Source organism: Aspergillus japonicus (genome assembly GCF_003184785.1).
Source record: "Aspergillus japonicus CBS 114.51 unplaced genomic scaffold BO86scaffold_10, whole genome shotgun sequence".
Lineage (NCBI taxonomy): Eukaryota > Fungi > Ascomycota > Eurotiomycetes > Eurotiales > Aspergillaceae > Aspergillus > Aspergillus japonicus.
In genome coordinates, this window is record NW_020291647.1 from 276,308 (window position 1) to 296,647 (window position 20,340).

The 20,340-nt window shown below is 53.3% G+C and overlaps 9 protein-coding genes across 9 annotated transcripts; 3 read left to right on the plus strand and 6 right to left on the minus strand.

Annotated features, from left to right (window-relative positions):
* Nucleotides 1-684: 684 nt before the first annotated feature.
* Nucleotides 685-2,356, minus strand: BO86DRAFT_333861 (uncharacterized protein). Its single transcript, XM_025668832.1, has 3 exons — nucleotides 2,217-2,356; nucleotides 1,518-2,151; nucleotides 685-1,464 (listed from the first exon to the last, which is right to left on the minus strand). The coding sequence occupies exons 1-3, from the start codon at nucleotides 2,248-2,250 to the stop codon at nucleotides 753-755; spliced, it is 1,380 nt and encodes a 459-aa protein (XP_025529978.1). The 5' UTR covers nucleotides 2,251-2,356; the 3' UTR covers nucleotides 685-752.
* Nucleotides 2,357-2,513: 157 nt separating this feature from the next.
* On the plus strand, nucleotides 2,514-3,209 carry BO86DRAFT_307590 (uncharacterized protein; the record flags this gene model as incomplete). Its single annotated transcript, XM_025667743.1, has 4 exons — nucleotides 2,514-2,615; nucleotides 2,671-2,892; nucleotides 2,942-3,047; nucleotides 3,103-3,209. 4 exons carry the CDS (start codon nucleotides 2,514-2,516, stop codon nucleotides 3,207-3,209), a joined length of 537 nt encoding a protein of 178 aa, XP_025529979.1.
* A 230-nt stretch (nucleotides 3,210-3,439) lies between these two features.
* On the minus strand, nucleotides 3,440-4,094 carry BO86DRAFT_454553 (uncharacterized protein). The gene is made up of 2 exons (XM_025677064.1): nucleotides 3,948-4,094; nucleotides 3,440-3,892 (listed from the first exon to the last, which is right to left on the minus strand). Exons 1-2 carry the CDS (start codon nucleotides 4,068-4,070, stop codon nucleotides 3,596-3,598), a joined length of 420 nt encoding a protein of 139 aa, XP_025529980.1. The 5' UTR covers nucleotides 4,071-4,094; the 3' UTR covers nucleotides 3,440-3,595.
* Nucleotides 4,095-4,795: 701 nt separating this feature from the next.
* Nucleotides 4,796-5,265, minus strand: BO86DRAFT_11854 (uncharacterized protein). Its single transcript, XM_025665986.1, has one exon. The coding sequence runs from the start codon at nucleotides 5,174-5,176 to the stop codon at nucleotides 4,922-4,924; it is 255 nt and encodes an 84-aa protein (XP_025529981.1). The 5' UTR covers nucleotides 5,177-5,265; the 3' UTR covers nucleotides 4,796-4,921.
* A 421-nt stretch (nucleotides 5,266-5,686) lies between these two features.
* BO86DRAFT_387199 (putative sterol carrier protein) lies at nucleotides 5,687-7,397 on the minus strand. Its single transcript, XM_025671534.1, has 2 exons — nucleotides 6,738-7,397; nucleotides 5,687-6,672 (listed from the first exon to the last, which is right to left on the minus strand). Exons 1-2 carry the CDS (start codon nucleotides 7,229-7,231, stop codon nucleotides 5,790-5,792), a joined length of 1,377 nt encoding a protein of 458 aa, XP_025529982.1. The 5' UTR covers nucleotides 7,232-7,397; the 3' UTR covers nucleotides 5,687-5,789.
* A 2,808-nt stretch (nucleotides 7,398-10,205) lies between these two features.
* On the plus strand, nucleotides 10,206-11,880 carry BO86DRAFT_11969 (putative mitochondrial carrier protein). Its single transcript, XM_025666001.1, has 6 exons — nucleotides 10,206-10,539; nucleotides 10,611-10,645; nucleotides 10,708-10,781; nucleotides 10,845-11,063; nucleotides 11,120-11,457; nucleotides 11,508-11,880. The coding sequence occupies exons 1-6, from the start codon at nucleotides 10,357-10,359 to the stop codon at nucleotides 11,709-11,711; spliced, it is 1,053 nt and encodes a 350-aa protein (XP_025529983.1). The 5' UTR covers nucleotides 10,206-10,356; the 3' UTR covers nucleotides 11,712-11,880.
* Nucleotides 11,881-12,015: 135 nt separating this feature from the next.
* On the plus strand, nucleotides 12,016-15,306 carry BO86DRAFT_387203 (putative pH signal transduction protein PalA). The gene is made up of 7 exons (XM_025671535.1): nucleotides 12,016-12,061; nucleotides 12,116-12,353; nucleotides 12,470-12,524; nucleotides 12,606-13,500; nucleotides 13,549-14,123; nucleotides 14,178-14,580; nucleotides 14,654-15,306. The coding sequence occupies exons 1-7, from the start codon at nucleotides 12,054-12,056 to the stop codon at nucleotides 15,096-15,098; spliced, it is 2,619 nt and encodes an 872-aa protein (XP_025529984.1). The 5' UTR covers nucleotides 12,016-12,053; the 3' UTR covers nucleotides 15,099-15,306.
* Nucleotides 15,307-15,714: 408 nt separating this feature from the next.
* On the minus strand, nucleotides 15,715-17,806 carry BO86DRAFT_12085 (uncharacterized protein). The gene is made up of 2 exons (XM_025666010.1): nucleotides 17,229-17,806; nucleotides 15,715-17,180 (listed from the first exon to the last, which is right to left on the minus strand). Exons 1-2 carry the CDS (start codon nucleotides 17,407-17,409, stop codon nucleotides 15,781-15,783), a joined length of 1,581 nt encoding a protein of 526 aa, XP_025529985.1. The 5' UTR covers nucleotides 17,410-17,806; the 3' UTR covers nucleotides 15,715-15,780.
* On the minus strand, nucleotides 17,625-20,312 carry BO86DRAFT_307412 (transcription factor domain-containing protein; the record flags this gene model as incomplete). The annotated part of the gene is made up of 6 exons (XM_025667734.1): nucleotides 17,625-18,147; nucleotides 18,208-19,222; nucleotides 19,274-19,437; nucleotides 19,496-19,904; nucleotides 20,075-20,141; nucleotides 20,214-20,312. The coding sequence occupies 6 exons, from the start codon at nucleotides 20,310-20,312 to the stop codon at nucleotides 17,625-17,627; spliced, it is 2,277 nt and encodes a 758-aa protein (XP_025529986.1).
* Between the last annotated feature and the right edge of the window lie 28 nt (nucleotides 20,313-20,340).

Consider the following 20,340-nt stretch of genomic DNA (forward strand, 5'->3'; position numbering starts at 1 on the left):
CATTGGGTTACCCACCACCAATCCCTAAAGGGGGTTCGGTAGTGAGCAATCGCATGACTATCCAAACACGACGAAAGGCAACCCAGATCAAAGCCCCTCTCCAGCACACGCCCGTACCACCATTATTTCCATCGAGAGAAGGCATGACCTCTCCCCGACGTCGGATACGGATGCGAGCACTGGGAGGGAACAGGGCAATAAGCCGCTATCGAATTGCTTCTATGGCGGCGCGTTTCCGCATTGCCTGACTGAGCCCACGAGGGACGATTGAAACAGTCAGGGTGTCCGGGGACTTTCCCAAAAGCTAGTTAGAAGGGAATTCCCCGAAGGGATTTCTCTGTGTGTGAGCTTCGAATGCGATTCTTTGAGCGAGGAGTTGGAAGAAAGAAGGAGAGAAAAGGAAATTGAATGGTAGAAATGCCGTAGCTGCAAATTTATGCGAGGTTAGTCGGTGGGCCCGGCTAGACTGGTTGCAGCCTAGTGCATGATCATGTGACTGTAATGGGACTTGGTGGCCTCAGGCGCATAAATGGTCGGTGGTGAAACTGCGATTGATTTCAAACTGCTGGCTTGAGAAGTTTTGAGAAAGGCACCTGTGACTTGCATGGAGGTGAAATAGATTGATACGGATATTCCTCTATTCATGCCTAGCGAATAATACAATAACCATGTACAATTGAAATCAGTCAACTCCGAGCGATATTTTATGCGATGAATAACATGACAATAACATTTTAGATAGAACCGAAGAATCAAGCCTTGGCCTTAGCCTTCTTGCCGGCCTTCTTAGCCTTCTTAGTGGCGGGGGAGGCTGCGACTTCAGTCTTCCTCGTTGATGGCTTGGCGGTCTCTTGCACAGCAGGGGACTGAGCTGCCTTCTTCTCCTTCTTGTTGGTCTTCTTGGGGGTATCTTCAACGGCCTTCACTGCTTCGACCTCCTCGGTCTTAGGGGCCTCAATGACCTTGGCAGGTTCCTCGGCTGCCGGCTCGTCCGCCTCGATAGCCTTGCTCTCTTGAACAGGAACTTCGTCCACGCTCTTCAGTTGAGGAAGCTCCAGATCGTATCCCAGAATGCTCTTCAGCTGCTCTGCCTTGGCCGCCCGTTTCTGCTGCTCCTTTTCAATGCGGTCCATCCACTGCTCTCTCGTCTTGCCCTGCTCAAGTCGCCTCTTCTCGATCTTGTTCCACGGGGTTCGCTTGAACCGTCTGTTGGCGCCCTTCCAGATCTCAGGGTGCAGACGCTCCTGGGGGACAAATTTACATTTCAGGAGGTGCTTGTACAAGAGGTAGTTGTCCATGGTAGCCGCAGCGACCTTAGCATCGGATTCCGAATCGAACTCGATGAAAGCGTAATGCTTCGAGCGACCGGTGGTACGGTTACGGGAAAGACGCAGGCGGGTGACAGTACCGAACTGGCCGAAGTAGCCACGCATCTGGTGTTCGTAGAAACCGTGGGGAATACGTCTGAGAATAAGACGGTTAGACGTGCGATCACAATATGGAGCAGTAGCACTCACCCAACATAGATCGTACCAGGTCCCTCTGGCTGGCCGGAACTCGCTTGACTCTTCTTCAGCTTGCGCTGCGCCTTCTTCAAGTCTGGGATCTTGGGCAGGGGTTTACTCGGGTCAAAGCCCTCGTCATCGGAGTCGGCCTCGTCACCGCTGCTCTCAAAGCCGCGGATCAGAGCAGTTGTGCGGTCGTCCTCTTCATCCTCACTCTGGCTGGCATCCGAGGCGGCAGACTCATCCTCATCCTCAGAATCTTCTTCCACAACAGGCTCGACCTTCTTGGGTTTGGTGTTCGCTTTGACGGTTTTTCCTTTCGTGGCAGCGGCGGCGGTTCCGTCTGACTTTCTGGACTTCTTGGTGCTGGGCTTCTCCTTGCTAGCCTTGACGTCGGTAGTCTTTGACTCTGGCTCACTCTCGTCGTTGTCACTGAGGAAGTCGGCCGCACGCTTACGGGGCTTGACCTGTCTAGCTGGCTCGCCGTTGACCTTCACTTTCGAGGAGGATTCGGCCTTAGCAGGTGCTTCGGTCTTCTTGGCCTTCTTGAGAGCTGGCTTGGGAGTTTCCTTAGGCTGTTGAGCAGGTTTGGCGTCGACCTTCTTGGTCTTCTTCGCGGGCGAGTCGGCGGCAACGGCGTTGGCAGCTATGGGGTGGTCAGTCGCCGGGGATCAATTCGCGCAATGAGTAGGGAAGAGAAAAATCACATACCCTTGCGCTTCTTGTCTTTCTTGTCCGGGGCCATCCTGTCGCGATCGGGCGTAGAAATGTAGGCTGGTGTTTGAAGCGCTACAATCGGCGGGCTTTGCGAAAGGTGCGGGAAACTTTTTTTCTGCTCGCAATTTTTCCGCCGCCAAGCGGTGAGTTCGAGCCCCCCGGCCGGCCGACCATCAGTGAATTTCACTCGGCCTGGCTGCTGCTGACTACTCCAGTCTAAGTTATCTGTAGGTAGTCGGCCATCTCGTCCTCATTTGTTTCCCCCCTCTTTGCTGCCTCTTATTCTATGCCATGGGGAAGTCTAGGAATGCCAATAGGCCACTGACACAAGAAGAGATCTGGGATGATTCTGCGCTGGTCCAGAGTTGGGACGAAGCTGTCGAGGAATACAAAGTATGAGCTCCTCTGTCGATGGCACGTGATCCAATGCTAACGAAGACTACGACAGCTCTATCACAGCATCCAGGCAAGAGGAGAGAATGTAGATGATGTACTGAGAGAGGCAGAGGCTGAAGCGGGCTTTCAAGGTGTTTCACCGGCGCAGCAACCGGATGAAGCGGTTGATCGCATGGATCATGACGCCGAACCGCCGTCTGTAGTGGCTGCAACTCCTGCTGAAGCAAAAGTCACTGTTGATTCTCAACAAGCCCCTACCCTTCAGACATCGAAGGTAAGTTATGAACTCTATCTTCTGGGCTGCATATGCTCATTTCTCCTAGACAACAGGGCAGTCATCCGCGGCTGGGGATCCAACAATTGCGCCCACTGGCCAAGGCTTCACTCCTGTAGGAGCCGTGCCTCCGCCCCATGCCGCTCTAGCACAAGGTAAGGCTCCTGTGGTAATTAGCGTTGGTAGCAGGATACTGACGCCGGCACATAGTGCAAGATGAAGGGTTGAAGAACCTCATGATGGCCTGGTATTATGCTGGATACTATACCGGGCTCTATGAAGGACAGCAGCGAGCAAATCAAAACCAAGGTCCTTGAAGAAACCTGCGGCTTGACTGCATGGCACCATTTCACTACTATATACCCAGAGCTATCCCGTTGCCCTTGCGTGGGTTGCAATCACGGAAATCACCCATGAGCGAATGTTTGCCTATTGACTCGCACCGAGTATTTCTGCATAGCCGACCATTTTGTCTCATAGCACTGAATTGTTATATTCTTTTTGCGCACTAACTATCCTATCGAGTATTCTATGGAACCAACCTGCACGACCGACCGAGCTTTACTAAGCAAATCCTAGACTAAGGTGGGAAAAATCACAATCATTATGCCTCATACAAGCATCGTAACAACACAGAACATCACCAAAACTTGGGTTCTCCGGCAGTTGCCTTTGACGGCACCGGACGAGCACCATCGGGGCATCACAGACCCAGACCACCGCCGCTCAACAGACCACCGACCAGGGGCAGGTTCGCAAAAGGGTTGTCGTTCACGATGTGAGTCTTGCTAGGCTTGGGGGGTTGGGCGGCAGCGCTGGCAACGGGCGTCGTCTCAGTGGGAGTAGTGGAGGACGGAGTCGTGCTCGCATCCTCCATCGGAGCGTTCTTGTTCTCAGTCTCGTCGGCGGTTGCGGCGGAGGCATCGTTGGCGTTGTCGCTTGCCTCCTCCTGAGCTTGCTTGTATTTCTCAATCATCTCTTCCATCATTTTGGTGGCGGACTTGAGTCGGATGTTAGCATACGTCGTCGAAGCCAAATTCTGGGCCGGAGCTTACCTCGATCCCCTGCATAGCGTAGTCGCTTTCATTGGCGACATCGTCGCGCTTGACAGGCATGGCAGACGCCATCAAAGCCATGAAAAGGCAGAGCACCAGGACGGAGAGGCTGAAGCGGGCCATTGTGATTTGTTAAGATAAAAAAAAAAAAAAAAGAAGCTGAAGTTGAAAATTAAAGAGTGGACAGGCGTACTAGACGAGGCGATCTATAGCCAAGGTTGACAAACAATGAATTGGAATGAAGAAAGAGAGAAAGACCTCCGATCGATGACTGTGAAACTGAATCCGAACACTTGCCTGGTGTTCTGCATGGAGGAGAGATGAAGTCAAGCTTTATAACTAGCATCTTGCCAGGGCTTTTCAACCAGGAGTGAGGGCGATCGTAGGAGTATGGCCACTCGCGCCTCCTCGAAGCATTGGAATTGAAGATCCGAGATTCTCTTGTCACCCTCTCAAGACTAGACGCCCTTCCCCGTGCGACAATGCACCAGCACCTCGCGACAAGCCAGTCATGGCTCTGTACCTTGATCGAAGGAATGTAAGGGGCGGGCACACCCTCAGGAAGTTACCATTGATCCACGCCACCGCAGCCTCCTGCAGCCTTGGTTCAGCCAGGTACCGCGCCCTGCGAAGCTTATTCTCATTGAATTGGGTACGTACTGGACATTCCAAGCGGGATGCTGATCCTAAGAATGATTGTCCTAGAATTGCACAGCAATAACAACCTCCTTCGATCGAATGTTAAGGGATGGTTTGTTCCACAAGGGTGCCCCGGTTGCCGACTTGCGACGTAACGCATACCTGACAACGGTTGGCGCACCCGCCCTCTCTTCTCTGCGAGGTATGGTTTGCAGACCTCCCAAGTCGAGCTTTCCTACAGCTTGCATTCCGCCAGCGCGAGCCAACGGAACAGCAGTACTTACAATTCTACGAGTTTGAATGTACCTCCCTGCTTTGACACGTACCGCCCCATTTCAGATTGACAGCGGACGCAACACGAGGGAGAAAAGTAAATTGGACAATAGAGTCCGGGATTCAATCTTGGCACAAATTTGACCTCGAATACCATGGAGAGTATGAACAGACGAGACTTCGAAAGTGCCTTGGCAGTTTAGGCTACGTGTCGATATATCCTGTAAATTAGTACACACACAAAAGGCGGGGGAGAAAACGATTGAGCAAGTTGAGAGAACATGGCTTGATACAGACAACAAATCGAGGAAAACCATCTTTTTCCAGGATCGGAGCCAGTTTCAAGCTCTCATGCCATGCAAGTCTTGTTGCAGCATCCAACCCTATACAAGAGAAGAGATGGCGAAGATGCGAAAGGTATGTGAACAATGTAACGGGATTTCAAACAAGGGATGTGTGCTCAAAAGCGAACCCAACTACAGCGTGATGAGATGGTTAGACCAACCCTGCGCCACGTGATGGGATTAGAACGAGCATGCGAAGATTCGCTCTTGGTCTCGAAGCTAAAATTTGCAAATAGAACGTGCCCTTTGGGCATCTATCCGCAAGGGTATGTTGGAGACCTGGTTTATTGAAAGAAGAAAGGAAAAAGGTTGAACTGTGAAGTTGCGCGAAAATTTAACCTACGCGGTGGATCGCGCCTGCTTATGTCAGCTACGCGCGCGCGCGGCGCAACGTGCTGCCGAGAGGACCACCCAGCAGCTTGGATCGTTTACACCCAAGGCATAAACTTGAGAGGGGGTTGAGAACGCGCAGTAGTCGATACCATTACTCCGAGGGCCGAGCTTTGCAGCTCGTACTTTACTACATCTCTGCAATGCTATAATTCACATCCTAGAGCCCAGTGTTGTCCTATACACATCCTTCGAGCTAGAACCGCGCCAGCACCCGGTCCTGCGTGTCGGCTAACGCCCACTTGTCACTATGTTTCCGACTTTGAACTGATCGAGCTTGCTCTGCTGTGAAGCCCTTAGCTTCGACAGCCGGGTTGTACCCAAGCCCCGTGATCTTTGCCACTGTCTCCGATGGTACTGGTGTTGCGGCCTTGCCATCTGCTCGCTTGTATACGGTTACCACGACGGCACCTCCCAGCCCCAGGTTGTGCTGAAGGGCGGCATCCGTGCCGTCAATTAAGCGATTATTGGCCCAGCCACGCAGGTGCCAAACAAGCTCTGCACATTGCGCCAATCCCGTTGCCCCCAAGGGATGACCCTTGGAGATAAGACCTCCAGAAGGGTTAATGACCATCTTTCCGCCATATGTGATGTCTCCCTGTCGCACCATCTCGTGCGCCTTTCCCGGCTCACATAGCTCCAGTGCATCGATGGTGATCATCTCGTTGGCAGAAAAGCAATCGTGTAACTCGCACACCTTAATATCCTTAACGTTCACTCCCGCTTCAGCCGCAGCAGCTTGGCACGCATTGCGGGCCATTCCGAATCCCATCAAGTCAATAGAGCTGCGATCATACACGGAGCTGTGATCAGTGGCGAGCGTTTGACCGGCAATCAGGATTGCCTGGTCTTTCAGGTGGGGATGCGCCTCAAGGAAAGCTTGGGAGACGACCACAGCAGCGGCCGCGCCGTCGGATGTTGGACAGCACTGCAGCTTCGTCAGAGGTGCGTGGATCATCGGCGATTTCAGAATCTGGTCGAGAGTATATTCGTCCTGAAATTGGGAGTACGGATTACGCTTGGAATGTTCGTGGTTAATCCGCGCAATGTTGGCAAAGTCTTCGGCTTCAGCACCATACCTACATGTGACGATTAGTTCCTTTCTTTCATCGTCCTAGCGACCGTTTCCAGACCACACACTTACTTCTCCATATACTCACGACCAGCGTTGCCGAACATCTGTGCCGCACCTGGGGCATTCGTGACTCCTCTGGTCTCGGCCATCATTTTTCCGAACAGGCCAGTCGGATTCGCGCGATCGCTGTAGACCGACTGGAGACTACCCGGGCTCATCTTCTCAAAGCCAACAACCAGGATGCAGTCTGCGGCCCCGTGAGAGACCAGCGTTCGAGCCATAGCCAAACCTGTGGACCCTGTGGAACAGTTGTTATTGACGTTGTAGATGGGAATCTGTGTGAGTCCAAATTGATAAAAGACGCGCTGCCCGCAGGTACTGTCTCCGTACACGTAGCATGCAATCCCTTGCTCGACCTCATCGTAGTTGATGTGGGCATCCAGCATAGCTTTGACACCAGCTTCGAAACCCAACTCTTGATAATCGACCTTGCCACGCGGTTTTATGAACTTGGTCATGCCAACGCCCAGCACGTAGGCGGGACCTGATGGCTTCTTGGCCATGATGTTCGTTCGGCGAAAGACCTGGGGGTTCTCTCTTTAGGATTCTCGACTCGATTCCCTCAGCGCGAATTGAATCAAGTTTATCTTCGATGAGGTGCTCTGTTGGGAGTGGGTTGATTCGAGCGACGCGAGATTCAGGAGGTAGTATGGCAGGCGTAGTTATGTGTTTTGATGGTGGTAGTGCAAACATCAAGTGGTCCGATGCGGAGTAACGCTCCTTTTTGCGGGGGAACCGCCTGCGGGACCGAGGTCCCGAGGGTAAGCCCCATCCCCACTTACCTTACCTTGCATGAGGATTCAACATACATGCACAATACCCAATGAACAATCTTGATTTGTGATTAGAATATCTTATTCTCGCATCGCAGGACACATTAGCAAGATTCTTGGTTCTTTATGAATGTTCAGCATCTTGATCCTGTCACACCTGAGATCGAATCATATCACCCACGAGCCTAGGACGAATGAATTGATTATATATACTGTTCTGTACAGTACTTGTGGAACCCCGAATTGAGGATCTCACATAATATATGATCAAAACAGACCTTGGCTGCTGAGACCGGTGCTACCATGGATTCTGCATTTAAGTCCACTGAGTTAATTTCCTGTCTACTTCTACTTTGGGCATTGAGTAGCCTGACCACGCTCCTCGTTCCGCGTTGTCAGGTCGTTTTCTCGAGATGCACTGCGGTACGAAGCACGGGAGTCGCCCACCAATTAGCATTGACACAAATCGAGTGACCATAGCGTTGCTCTCAACTGATTGCTACAGAATCCTGATCCAAAGGGTGTGTGCGCCTCTCAGGGAGGGCTGTGGATCGACAATGCCAATCAAGTACCGGAGATATGATTCGTTCACTCAAGACAGTGCAGTGCTCAGAGGTATCACCAGCAAGACTTTGTCTGCCACAAGAGCCAATCATGATCGCGGATTCTTCGATGCTGGCACTGCTGTTAACTGGTATTCTGGCCAGCACAAGATGGATTACGACACCAGTGCCACGGCCCAACCATGGTTGAGGGAGCGATCATCTTATCTGCACGCATGCTCGAAGGCCCACAGTCAACCATCAGCCCGTTGCTGGCGATCTAGGCCAAGCCTCCGATAAAGAGTGTCGAGTCATGAAGTGAGGAGAAAGGCCATCAGGGAAGCATAGTGATAATCATTTATGTGGTCAGCTTACATGTGAAGCTTTGTAAGTTATGCTTGTTGAAACAGAAAGAGGGAGGTGGCAGGTGGGGGGGGGGGGACCCGGATATCCTTCAACAGCTTGATGTGGCACACCACATACCCCAGAAAGGACTGGCTTTACCACCCAGCTCCTGCCACAGCTCTCACGCTATTGTACGGATACTGTACATATATTAATATATACGAGTATTATACATGTAGCAGTAAGCACCGGCAGAACAACCGACTGGCATGTTTTGCACCCGTTTTAAGAATGGACCACAGGACTAGAATCAAATCATCAACATCAGATCCTGACTGGTGGCTTGTAGTGCGGTTCAGCCAGGGCGGGGTAGAGTAATTGATTGACTGATTGATCAGTTTATTCTTATTGCCCTCAATGCCGTAGACGATCCGTCCGGGCGGCGGGTGCAACCACCGCAACCACCGACCGGATTGGTTTGGTCCACTGCAGCTTTCTTCCCTTCTTTGCCACGCATCATAGGGTAATGTACTGAGTGAGTACTACTCATACTCTGCATCCCTGGGGTGTGTATGTGTGTGTGTGTGTGTGGATGGAGTATTGAGTGGATTTATAGCGGGGTTGTCGACGGAGTAGTCTAATGAGGAATAAACACCTTCCCGCTCGCCGAAGTATTTGTAGAGAAAGAAATACATCGTACGAGTATGTACACGAGGGGGGACTCAAATGATATCGTTTGGCTAAGCAAATAGATGGAAAAGAGGCACCCCAGTCAAATTGGATGGTCATCCCCATCTCCCTAACCGTTTCTCTGTTGAACTTAACGGATGCAGCAACAATTACTTTGGGAGTAATCTAATCACCTAATCACCGTACTCATAGTTACTGAGTTGCACTGGATGCCTCACGACGACGTCACTGGATGGGAACTCCCACTAAGCCTGTTCCAGTGATCCACTGGGCAGTTCTCCAGTCATCCAGTCTTCCAGTCATCCAGTGGGCGCAGTGGCTTTCCCACCCACACCCACACCCCCACAGTCCACAATAATGAATGAATTGATTAATGCTCAATCCATGCTCTCTGCCCAAATTTCTCGAAGGACTGAAGTTACAAGTTCCGTAACTATGCTGTCTATGCATCAACTTAGTCAAACTAAAACCCAACTAGGCTCACTAAAGTTGACTGCTGACACTAACCCAACTAAGTACCACTGCTGCTCACCCCACTGGTTGAGTGATTTTCTGGTACCCCCATCGTGATGGTTGTCGACTCGCTCCCACTCTCTCTTTTTAGTCTCGACTGTAAACTTCCTTCCATTCTTCTTCGATCTGATTCTTCTTCCCTGCCATCCGCACAGTCCATTGTCTTCCCGACTCTGGCCTTCGGCTGCCACCATACTGTGTCGCAGTTGTTCCGCACAGGTACGTGGAGCTTGTCGTCTCGTGGATGAGACTTTAATCCCTCCTAGAATATGTGAAGGACTGGCGTGCGTTGGAAGTAGTGGCTCACCCTTCTGCATCCTCAACAGGTATTCCTGGACAACAGTGCAAGGTCCCAGTTGGTGGAAAGAGAAATTCAATCCTGACTTCAATCTTTCACTCGCGACCGACCAGTGCGCTATCGAGCTGGACGTCGTCAATTCGACCCAGAGAAACCTTCATTAGCAATCCAGTAGCTCCGGTAGCTGTGTGCTGGTGCGATCTCCTCCACTGAACGCCGTCTATTACATTACAACCCCCTTTCTTTCAGCCGTGAAAGAAAATCGTTCAGGAGGTTGTCGGTATCTGCTTCATGGATAATTGTGGGACGCTGAACGGTCTGCTCGCGCGCTGAGAGACCGCTTTGCGTTCCATAGGGTTCCCCAGCCTGCTTGTTCCTAGCGACCTGCCTATAACCACAAACATTCGAACTGAACATACACAACCAAAGAGGCCTCTTCATCTGCCGCAGATGGGATACCTTCAGGCATGACTCTAGACAAACGCGCTGAACATGCACCCTTTACCCCGACCCCCTCGAAGTCTCCTCCCCTAGCCATGTCGAACCGAAGTCCCTGGCTTATGGACGAAGCCAAGCGAAACAGACTGCTCAAGAGGTACAAAACCCAGGTGGCCTCGGCGACTTCGACAGTTTGTGCCACCCTCGCCGTGGTAGGTCAACACCGAGCAGAAGCGAAGGAGCTATGGAATAAGCTGACTGGAGGCGCGAACGGCTGGCGTAGACTCCATTGGAAAATGTCAAAACTCGTATGCAGACGTGAGTGCGATTCGCTCGTTGGACGAGATGGTCGAGGTTCCTTGCTGATAGATTCGATGCAGACATAATTTCAAGAATGTCTTCCAATGCGTCCGCTACCTGTGGCGTACCGAAGGACCCCGCGGTTACGTTGCTGGTAGGTCGACATCGCCCCTTGGATTCTGCGCGACAAAGCATTAATGTAAATGTCGAATCTCAGGAGCCCTGCCACCTCTAGCAAGCGTTACGGCGGTCCGAGTGGTTAATTTTACAACGTACAACGCGGCCAAGCATCGAATCTCCGATTTCATTGAGAAAATGACCGGGGAATCGCCACTGGCGATGTATAATCAGCCAGGCAGTAGCCCCACTGTGTCGACGCTGTTTACCTTTACCGCTGCTGGCCTTGTTGCTGGTCTTATAACCTCACCCCTAGCCTGTGAGCTCTGTCGCTGTGGATTATTAGCAAGAATCCTGCCCGCTGACGTGCGATAGGCCCCTTCGAGCTCGCCAAAAATGTGGTTCAGACCTCGGTCTTGGTGTCGAACCGTGCACAGGCCGCCCCTAACGCAGTCAATGATCCTTCTCTTCGCAAAAAACCACGCCTGGGAACCGTAGAGGCCATCAAACAGATCATCCAGCGGTATGGGATCCGTGGATTGTACACGGGATTTCGTCTTCACGCTATGCGGGACACGCTCGGCTCTGGTCTCTATTTCACCGTCTATGAAACCGTCAAACAACTTGCAGCGAAGGAGCTGGGTCCTGACAAGTCTCCGTTCGGGGCGCCCATGATTGCGGGTGCAATCTGCAGCACTGTCCCTTGGTTCTGTGTAAGCTTTTGTCCAGCACTTGATCCCAGCTTTCCAGCTAACTGAAGTAGACCTATCCACTTGACACGCGGAAAACTCGTGCACAGAGTGTTCTGCTCGGAAAATCAAAGGAGGTGGGCGAGGCAACGGCCGCCGTAGCCAAATCGAGCATGTACAAGGGGCTTTCGATTATATTGATACGGACGGGGGTCAATAATATGATCCTCCTGAGTATCTTTGAGTATATCAAGATGAGGATAAACGAGCTGGACTAGTGTATGATGAAAGGCTCACTGATCGGGTGCAATGCGTACAGTACATGTGTGTGTGTATTGTTGGGCGTATATGGTCGGAATTTTTGTTATGATCCTTTTCAAGTACATAATGGCATGAGCTCCAAGCCGCAAATACAGAATGAATTATGTTGATGTCTACGTGCTTTTTATATGGTAGATGGCAAAGTGTACCTGACGGGGGGCGTTTCTGCCTCAGGCATTCAGCGAAAACGTCATGCGTTGCCCCGGCGGGGGTCAGGATTGGGCTTTTCTGTCAACAAAACTTCCCCGCCATCGGCCGACCGTTCTCACTCGCCTGCGTGCGCTCAATCGAAGGACACGATGGCATCGTATGCGATTTCCATCTTCTTAACCTTCCCTGGAGTCCGCTAACTCTGATACAGTAATATTCTCCAGGTCCCATTTCGGCGATCGCACCCCGTCTCCCTCAACGATGCCATTACGCAGTACATCTCCTCGAAATATGACCAGCGTCCGGATATGTTCGCCGAGGATCTCCTGATCATCGACCGGCTACGGAGCGAAGCAATCAATGTCCAGGAGGCACATGTCAGCGGAATCAGCCGGCTGGTCACCTACGCGGCGCAGTTGAAGTGGCTTGGCGGCAAATTTCCAGTCGATGTAAGCCAATGTCCGCTCATGCCTTTCTCTGGAGACAGATATCAAAGTGCCCCCTTAACATGAGCGATCTGTGGAACCAAAAGAGGAAGTGGTGCTAATTGCTCGAACTCCCGCAGGTTGGCGTGGAATTCCCATGGTACCCGGCCTTTGGATTCAACACCTCGAGACCAAGTACGTTAAAAAGCCGAACCGCTCGGAGCCCCTGGCAAGAGAGAACCCCCTTCAAGCTAATAGCGTTGGGCCACTTTATAGTCTCGCAAAACAACCTCAGATTCGAACTCGCCAACATCATATACAATCTCGCAGCCTTGTACTCGCAGCTCGCATTCTCCGTGAACCGAACCACTGCGGACGGACTCAAGCAGGCATGCAATTACTTCTGCCAAGCAGCAGGCGTTCTGGTGCACCTCCGATGCGATATTCTACCTGATCTTCGAACATCTCCGCCGGAAGACATGGACGAGATGACTCTTCAGAGCCTCGAACAGCTTCTCCTCGCGCAAGCGCAGGAATGCTTCTGGCAGAAGGCCGTGAAGGACGGGCTGAAGGACGCCTCGATCGCTCGACTGGCCGCCAAGGTCTCGGATTTTTACGCCGACGCGGGCGACCATGCGGTTAAGTCGAATGCGATTAGTCCGGAGTGGATTCATCATATGACTGCCAAGCACCATCACTTCGCGGCCGCGGCGCAGTACCGGCAGTCGTTGGACTGCCTGGAGAAACGCAAGTACGGTGAGGAGGTGGCGCGGCTGAGGGACAGTGAGCTTTGCGTGAATGAGGCGCTCAAGGAGTCTCGTTGGATCAGCCGCACGGTGTTGGGGGATCTGCAGGGCCTCAAGAGCCGCGTCACCGAGGATCTAAAGCGCGCGGAGAAGGATAATGATATCATCTACTTGAATCCCGTGCCGCCCAAGTCGGAGCTGAGACTGATCGATCGCGCGTGTATGGTGGCCGCGAAAGCGCCGTCGCAGGTGACAGATGCCGTCTCGATGCTTGGGGAGAACGGGCCTTTAGGCCAGCCTCTGTTCACGAAGCTGGTACCATACGCAGTGCATATCGCGGCTAGCATCTACTCCGATCGGAAGGATAGATTGGTCAATGAGAGAATCATCGGAGAACTAGAGACTATGACGGACAAATTGCGAGAGTAAGTGCCTTGAAGGCTCTGATAAGGACTAGCCTGCTGACAGATTAGTCTGCTTTCATCCCTCAACCTCCCAGGCTCCCTACAAGCACTCGAGAAGCCGCTGGGACTACCCCCGACCTTGGTCTCGCATGCAGAGGAGATGCGCCAGCAGGATGGTCTCTACCGGTTGCGTAGGTCTCTCGAGGATACGGCCAAGGTCAAGGGCAACGACAGAGCAGTATACACCGAAGGAGTGGAGCTTCTTGCGGCCGAGAAAGCAGAAGATGATGCATCACGCCGCAGGTATGGCACTGACCGGTGGGCACGTGCGTCGTCCGAAGAAGCAGCTTCCAAGCTCTACACAACGTCCCGAGAGATTGAAGGGTACTTCACGTCAGCTCAAAGTAGCGATAACCTCGTGGAACAGAAGCTGAAAGGCTCGGAGGCGGTCTTCCGCGTGCTGACCGGCACAAACCGGGACCTCGAAATGTACGTTCCCAGCAGTCGCAGGGCCGCGATTCCGCCCGAGGTTGAGCGGGAGGTGGCGCGATTGCGTGGATGCTTGAGCGAGGTGAACCGACTGGAAAGCCGTCGTAAGCGACAGGTGCAGGCTCTCAAGGACAAGGCGCGGGCGGATGATATCAGTGAGTAGATCCGGTGTACACATTGCCAACAACTCAGAACTAACCACCCAGCAGGCCGAGCACTGACCAAGGAGACTGCACGCTTGGAACGCGAGTTTCCCATGCAGCCCATTCAGGCGAGCCAATTTGAGGATCTTTTCGAGGAACAGCTCCGCCTGTATGACACCGACCTGCAAATGGTAGCCGAGGAGCAGCAGGAGCAGGACCAGCTCGCATCACGCATCTGCGAGGCCAACCGGGCCTTCTCCCGCGCACATACGGGCGATGCGTCGACAAAGGAGAGGGAACGTGCCCTGCAGGAACTGGAGAACGGATACCTGAAGTACAAGGAGATCATATCCAACATCGAAGTCGGGCGCAAATTCTACAATGACCTGGCCAAGATCGTAGGACGATTTCGCGACGATTGCAAGGCCTTTGTGCACAAGCGGAGGATGGAAGCCAGTCAGATCGAAGCGTGAGCAGCCTCTTCCCCCCCTCACAAAGAATCAGTCCTCCTTCCTTATCAATTGAGCTAACCGCCTGCATAGTGACATCTCCAGTGCTGCCGCAATGGCCACACTGAACATCTCCCCACCCATTCGTCAACAGCCGCAGCAGCAGCCATCATATACCTCTACGGCCCCGACTACCCAACACTATACCCAGACTCCACAGCAGGCATACGACCCAGTAGCAGCAGCACCTGTACCGGTGCAGCAGCAGTCCCGGGCAGCATACACCGCCCCCGCTCCGCAGCCCCAACCCCAAGCCGCGCCCATCGCCGTAGCCGTTCCGACGACCCCGCAACAACCGCAACCGCAACCGCAAGCGCCGCCCCGCGCGGAACCCATGACCGCCCCGCAACCGACGCGGGCCAACGCGCGACCCCCGATGACGCCGGGCATGTGGACGCCGGAAATGGGGATTCGGTTCGGCGCCGCCGGCGGAGCAGGCGGGACGTGGGATCCCAGTAAAGGGGTGAAGTTCTCCTAGACAGACACATATCATTTACTCACATTGGGAACCTTGTCGATTCTGTTCATAGCGAGGCTACCTTAGAGTTCATTGCCGTGTTCCTGATCCCCGATATCATTCTAATCTATATTCGTTATGTATGCATTTAATTGGGGAGTGTCACTTATATGCTCTATATACTGTACGTGGATGGCATGGGTTACCACTTTCCCATTCTTGTGGTTTGGTAATTATAGATAGAGCTATATATTATTACCATAACCTTGTATTCAGAACGCAGGTAGTGGAAACTGCTTCTAGTCAACGAAGTAAGATACTGTACACATTGCTTGAGTCTACCAGAGAGTCAGACGCAGTCCATCCAAATGGCGTGTTCAACAGGCTTGATCTTGGCTTCCGGGTCCTGGGCTCGGGGAAGCTACGGATACGCAGTCCCTCCTCTCGGGGTCTTGGAACGACCGCCGTCAACATGACACATCCAATCCAATCAGCCAGTTCGGGCTCTGGACTTTCAAAGGAACGAAGCGCGTACCGAATCACCCCAATCCGGTTAATCGCCCACGGTTAACAGAGAGATTACTCAATTGATGGAAGCTCTGCTGGAGCATATATGTATGATTATTCCATTATTTTCCCTGACCATGTGACTTACGAGTTGGGCTCCTTCCCACTCGGTGAATGTTTATAGTGTATAGGGAGATTATGTATCCAACGACGTACAGGCTCTCAACATCACGTCCGCCGCCTCTGCAGCGATTGACCTAGTCGACGCTGCCAGGTCCTCCCGACAGCTGGCCGCCCGAAGGCGGCCGATCCACGCGTCCCACGTCCGGCGGGAGATAGCATCCTTGCCGTCTCGCGGGGTGCGCTCTTCGGCCTTAGCTTTACGGCTAGCCCTGGCTTCTTTGCTTGCGGGTGTGGTGGGTGCCAGGCCTGACGGGCCACCAGACATGGTCGAAGTGGCGCCTGTTGTGCTGCTGCTACCCCCCAGCGCCATGGAGGCAGTCCTCCTCAACATGGTTGGGTCACCGGTCCTGTCATCATCGTCCAATGACAGTCCCACCACGAACTCGTTCCCCGCATCTTCTCCTCTGCGCTTCCATATATCCTCGCCTGTGATAACGGCCCAGATGGCTGCGGCTGAGATGTAAAGGTCGAGACACGGTTTGGTGACGATGCAGCCAGTGAAGCTATCATGTTGAGTCTGAGGATAAGGGGAATAATCCACACCTTGGCCGTGGGAATGGCTGCCGATCCCAGAAGCAGAAGCCGAGAGAGTCTTTCCCTCATTGCCCAACACAGATCCCATCATGACGAGGCCGACGTCGTCCAGGGTCTCTAGGACGGACTCTTTGCTCATGAATGCCAGAAATGAGGTGAGGTTGAGCCAGGCTTCACTTTCGGAAGGCTCAAAGCCGACTTTGGGCAGGGGGATTTCGAGCTGATCAGGAATAGGATTGTGAGTGGAATAGAAATGAGGTGAGGGCTCCGCGCCTGTTAGTACTTCAGGCCACTTCGCAGTAGGAAGTGGTGTTGACGACTGTGACTCCGTACTAGCAGGTGCAGGTGCGGTGTGCCGCGATTGCGATGGTCGACGAAACCAATCTCCCGGTGCATCCTCCTGAAATATCTCTGCAATGACCTCACGGAAATATGGCAGAGCGGCCCAGCAAGTACCCCTCCTACACTTGATTCGCGTTTCCGCGTCATCAGCGAGCATGCCACTCCAGTCACTGTGGTTGCTACTCAAGGATGAGCCATAGTATGATGACGACGAGGAGAAGACAGTAGCACCGAGGTAGGGCGATAAGGAGGGGTGGTGTTGATGGCTGGTTCCGGCCATTGTACCGGGCATGGGGTCGGTCGTGGGAAAGGTTCTGATGGCTTTGAGAAGGGTAAGGAGTTTACGTTGCGCCGGGGTGGGTGGGTAGTATGACCGGTCTGATTGTGTCGCGGGCTGCGGAGCTGTAGGCGTTGTCGGCGAATCGCTGCTAATCGATGGCTCTGATTCATTCCGAACTGGCTGTCGGATACATATCGATCGCTCCAGCGTCTTAGAAGTGTGCGCGATTGCTCGCCACAGGTCGATAAGACCCTCCTCTACCAGGGTATCAATAAGGTAATATCATTAGGTCCAAGATAGCATACCGACTAGCCCGCTGTCTCCGCCATAATACATCTCGTTGATCACGCTGACGATTTCCCGCGCAGCCGTCTCAGCGGACAGCTGATCGGCCATGTACAGGCTGACGATGCCGGTATACGGTCGCGTCGGCGAACCTTGAACCCAGTTGTTGGCTGTAGCGAGGGCGTCGATGCGGAAATCCATGTTTTCTTAATGAAAACATGATAGTCAAAGCAAGAGTGTTGGAGGTTGTTCTCCGCATCATCACATGCCCTCCCAGAGCCAACCCCCTTGAGAGTCACGTGGTATGATATCATGACCCCGGGTATCTGTTTGCGGTATTTTCATAAGGTTCAGAAGATATCCAGATCCGTTATCAGGTAAGGAGGTGAGCGAAATTGCAAATCCATCATCGGCTTTCACTCAGGTTCGGGCAGGCTGTTTGGGTCCACCAAATGATCATCGGGCACGCGGACCGAGTCCAATCCCTCGCCTAGGAAGAAGTCCAGTTCACTGGGCCCGCCCTGAGAATTCTCATTTTCTGCTAGTTGCTCCAACAGACTGAGGAATGGATCTTTCTCCCCGTCGCTGGTTCCGGCCCCTCCTCCAGTGACAGTGCCAGAGCTGCCTTGAGAGGGTGCGTCTGGTGTCAATGCCGGGGCGCCCGGCGTGGCCTCGAATGGGAACGTCGCGTACTGTGGTTGGGCCGGTGGTGTCGGAGCAGTGAAGGAAGATTCGGACAAGAACGCTGCCGGAGAGTTGCTAACTCCAGGGGAAAATCCCAGACTGGTTTCCGGAAGAGTCAAGTCGGGCCCGGGGCCCCACGGTGGAGACGCCTGCGACGACTGGAAACTTATCGAAGGCCGTCCTTGAGAAGGGAGCGTCGCCGTAGCAGGATAGATGAGCCCCCCAGGGAAGTCCTGTCGGTCAAGGAGAGGGAGTCTGTGAAAGCAGGTTAGCAATTTGATTCTTTCAGCCAAGCGGTTCGGGTCAATGGCTTACGTCTCATCTCCATCCACCAACCGCACGTGTCCGCTCTCAACAGCCAAGCCTGGGTACCGGTCGAAGAAGTCTTCGAGATGAAAGACAGGCGCAAACCGGACCGGGCGGGCTGCCATTGTGCGTACCAAGTCCGCATGACAGGTTGCAATGCGCTGTAGCATCTCCCGTTGATGCTGCACCCCGGCCCAATACTGCCGCAGCCAGGCCAACTGATGCATCTCACGATTCAGGAAGTCGGCGCTGGACGCAAACACCTCGCCTTCACGTCCGTGGTAGTGCACGCCGTGTACATGCACCGTACCGGCGGTACAGACACAGTACGCCACGAGTGACGGCCATTCAATACGTGGCGCGTGTCGGGCCAATTCAACTAGCTCTGCGATTGCATTGGCGTGCGAGAAACAGAGCGTGGTCGCCTCAATTTGCCAGGATTGATGCTGGCCGGTGCCGCGCAGTTCTACCAAGTCAATGGGAAGGAAGGGACGGTAAAGCAGGCAGTGCACTAGATGATAGATCAGCTTGCTCAGCAGTAACAGTGTACTCTCTGGGTGGCCGAAAAGCGTTTCGATCGAGGTAAAGAGATCCTGCGTGCCGGCGGCCCATAGGTCCAGCTCTTGTCGGATCTTGGACAAATTGGACAATGCATGCCAGGGAAAATGGGAGTCGCCTTTGACACCTCCCGCCGCCAAATACCGATGCGTGACGCCTAGTATACGCGTAATGTCGACCAGCAAAGTTGGGCCCCCAGGGCCCTTGCGCCGGTCGGGAGAATAGTGGATGTTAGGGCCGACAGGATTGAAGCTTTCTCCAGTCTCCGAGCCTGCGCCCGGTAGCCGCAGTGCAATCGAGTGATCTGCAATGAGGCACGGCCGCTTGGAGCCGCAAGTCAGGAAGCGGTCCATGGTGTAGACGGTCCAAAACAGGCGACGGCGCATCTCGCGTTCGGAGGCGGGCAGGGTTGGAGCGGAGACCTCGCGATACAAGTCCAGGGCCAAGGCCATAGCCACCGCATTTGCTGGCAAATAAGTTAGTCTCGGCCCTTTGACCAGAATCGGAATCGACTCACAGAGAACCATGTAGGCTGTTTTCCCACAGCCGTGGGCGAAAAAGGTTTGGGAGAGCAACAGGAGTGTCTGGGTGCCGTCAATCGAGGGGTTATCAATGTCCACCAGCCGGCGAGCTTGTCGCGCATAGTCCTGACTGCCGAGGACCGGGTTAGGATTGGTATAGCTGCAAGACTAATTTAGTGCGAAAGCTCCAGCATGGGAGGGAGGGAGACCGCAAATACCGTGACGTCAAGGCGTAGATAGCCATAGACAAATGAGCAGGCAATTGACCCAGTTGATGGCGCTGTCGGGTTTGGGCTTCGTCTAGAATCCAGTAAGGCTTACCATGCAGACGAGAAAAATAAGTGTCGAGCATGGCGTCGGGTAACCGAGGTGGGAGTCCATAACTCTGCGGTGGTGGGGGCTGCGGAAAGACCACCGAGGCTGGGGGTAACAACGGCGGGGGTTGCGGTCGTTGCTGTTGCTGTTGCTGTTGCTGTTGATGGTGTTGCTCGACCGACTTGATGGGCGAGACGGACGAGACGGGTGAAATTGGTGAATCCTCCTGCAGACGTTTCTCAAGCCCGTCGACACGCTTCAACAGAGCCTCCAAGACATCCGTCTTGGGTCCGCGTTTCTTCGGGACAGCATCTAAAAGGAAAGATTGTAAGTGTTGTACAGTACTTGGAGTGGAAAATGACGGAGAGACGGGAAGGAAGACACCTCGGCGGGTGCAACATATGGCCTGATCGGGACCGGAGAAACAAACAAAACCAAACCAAACATCGAGAATGATACAGAAGAACAAGCAAGCAACGAACCGTAGATGCATGGACACTGGAAGACCTTGCAGGCTTCACAGCTGGGGCGCAGACGGTTGCATTTGATCTGAATCGAGAAAAAAAGGCGAAAGGTCAGGTCGTCAGCGGGGAATTTGGTGCAGGTCGGGATTTATTTTACCTTGCGCTTCCGACAGGATTTACAGTTCATCGATTCGCGGGGCTCGACATTAACACGTCGGGGTGTGAGACGGTCGATGCTGACCTGGGGGCGGGACATGGCATTCTCTATAACATGAATAGAGAGA

Bases quoted from the DNA above. Each gene is read 5' to 3' on its own strand.
- BO86DRAFT_12085 (XM_025666010.1), bottom strand. From the start codon at position 17,409: ATGGATTTCCGCATCGACGCCCTCGCTACAGCCAACAACTGGGTTCAA. The intron at 17,181-17,228 runs GTATGCTATCTT...ATACCCTGGTAG, and splicing joins CGGAGACAGCGGGCTAGTCG to AGGAGGGTCTTATCGACCTG.
- BO86DRAFT_387203 (XM_025671535.1), top strand. The intron at 12,525-12,605 runs GTACGTTAAAAA...GCCACTTTATAG, and splicing joins ATTCAACACCTCGAGACCAA to TCTCGCAAAACAACCTCAGA. The intron at 13,501-13,548 runs GTAAGTGCCTTG...CTGACAGATTAG, and splicing joins ATGACGGACAAATTGCGAGA to TCTGCTTTCATCCCTCAACC.
- BO86DRAFT_11854 (XM_025665986.1), bottom strand. From the start codon at position 5,176: ATGGTTTTCCTCGATTTGTTGTCTGTATCAAGCCATGTTCTCTCAACT.
- BO86DRAFT_454553 (XM_025677064.1), bottom strand. From the start codon at position 4,070: ATGGCCCGCTTCAGCCTCTCCGTCCTGGTGCTCTGCCTTTTCATGGCT. The intron at 3,893-3,947 runs GTAAGCTCCGGC...ATCCGACTCAAG, and splicing joins ACGCTATGCAGGGGATCGAG to TCCGCCACCAAAATGATGGA.
- BO86DRAFT_11969 (XM_025666001.1), top strand. From the start codon at position 10,357: ATGACTCTAGACAAACGCGCTGAACATGCACCCTTTACCCCGACCCCC. The intron at 10,540-10,610 runs GTAGGTCAACAC...CGGCTGGCGTAG, and splicing joins TTTGTGCCACCCTCGCCGTG to ACTCCATTGGAAAATGTCAA. The intron at 10,782-10,844 runs GTAGGTCGACAT...GTCGAATCTCAG, and splicing joins ACCCCGCGGTTACGTTGCTG to GAGCCCTGCCACCTCTAGCA.
- BO86DRAFT_387199 (XM_025671534.1), bottom strand. From the start codon at position 7,231: ATGGCCAAGAAGCCATCAGGTCCCGCCTACGTGCTGGGCGTTGGCATG. The intron at 6,673-6,737 runs GTAAGTGTGTGG...CGTCACATGTAG, and splicing joins GGTCGTGAGTATATGGAGAA to GTATGGTGCTGAAGCCGAAG.
- BO86DRAFT_333861 (XM_025668832.1), bottom strand. From the start codon at position 2,250: ATGGCCCCGGACAAGAAAGACAAGAAGCGCAAGG. The intron at 2,152-2,216 runs GTATGTGATTTT...ACCACCCCATAG, and splicing joins GAAAGACAAGAAGCGCAAGG to CTGCCAACGCCGTTGCCGCC. The intron at 1,465-1,517 runs GTGAGTGCTACT...TCTTATTCTCAG, and splicing joins CCTGGTACGATCTATGTTGG to ACGTATTCCCCACGGTTTCT.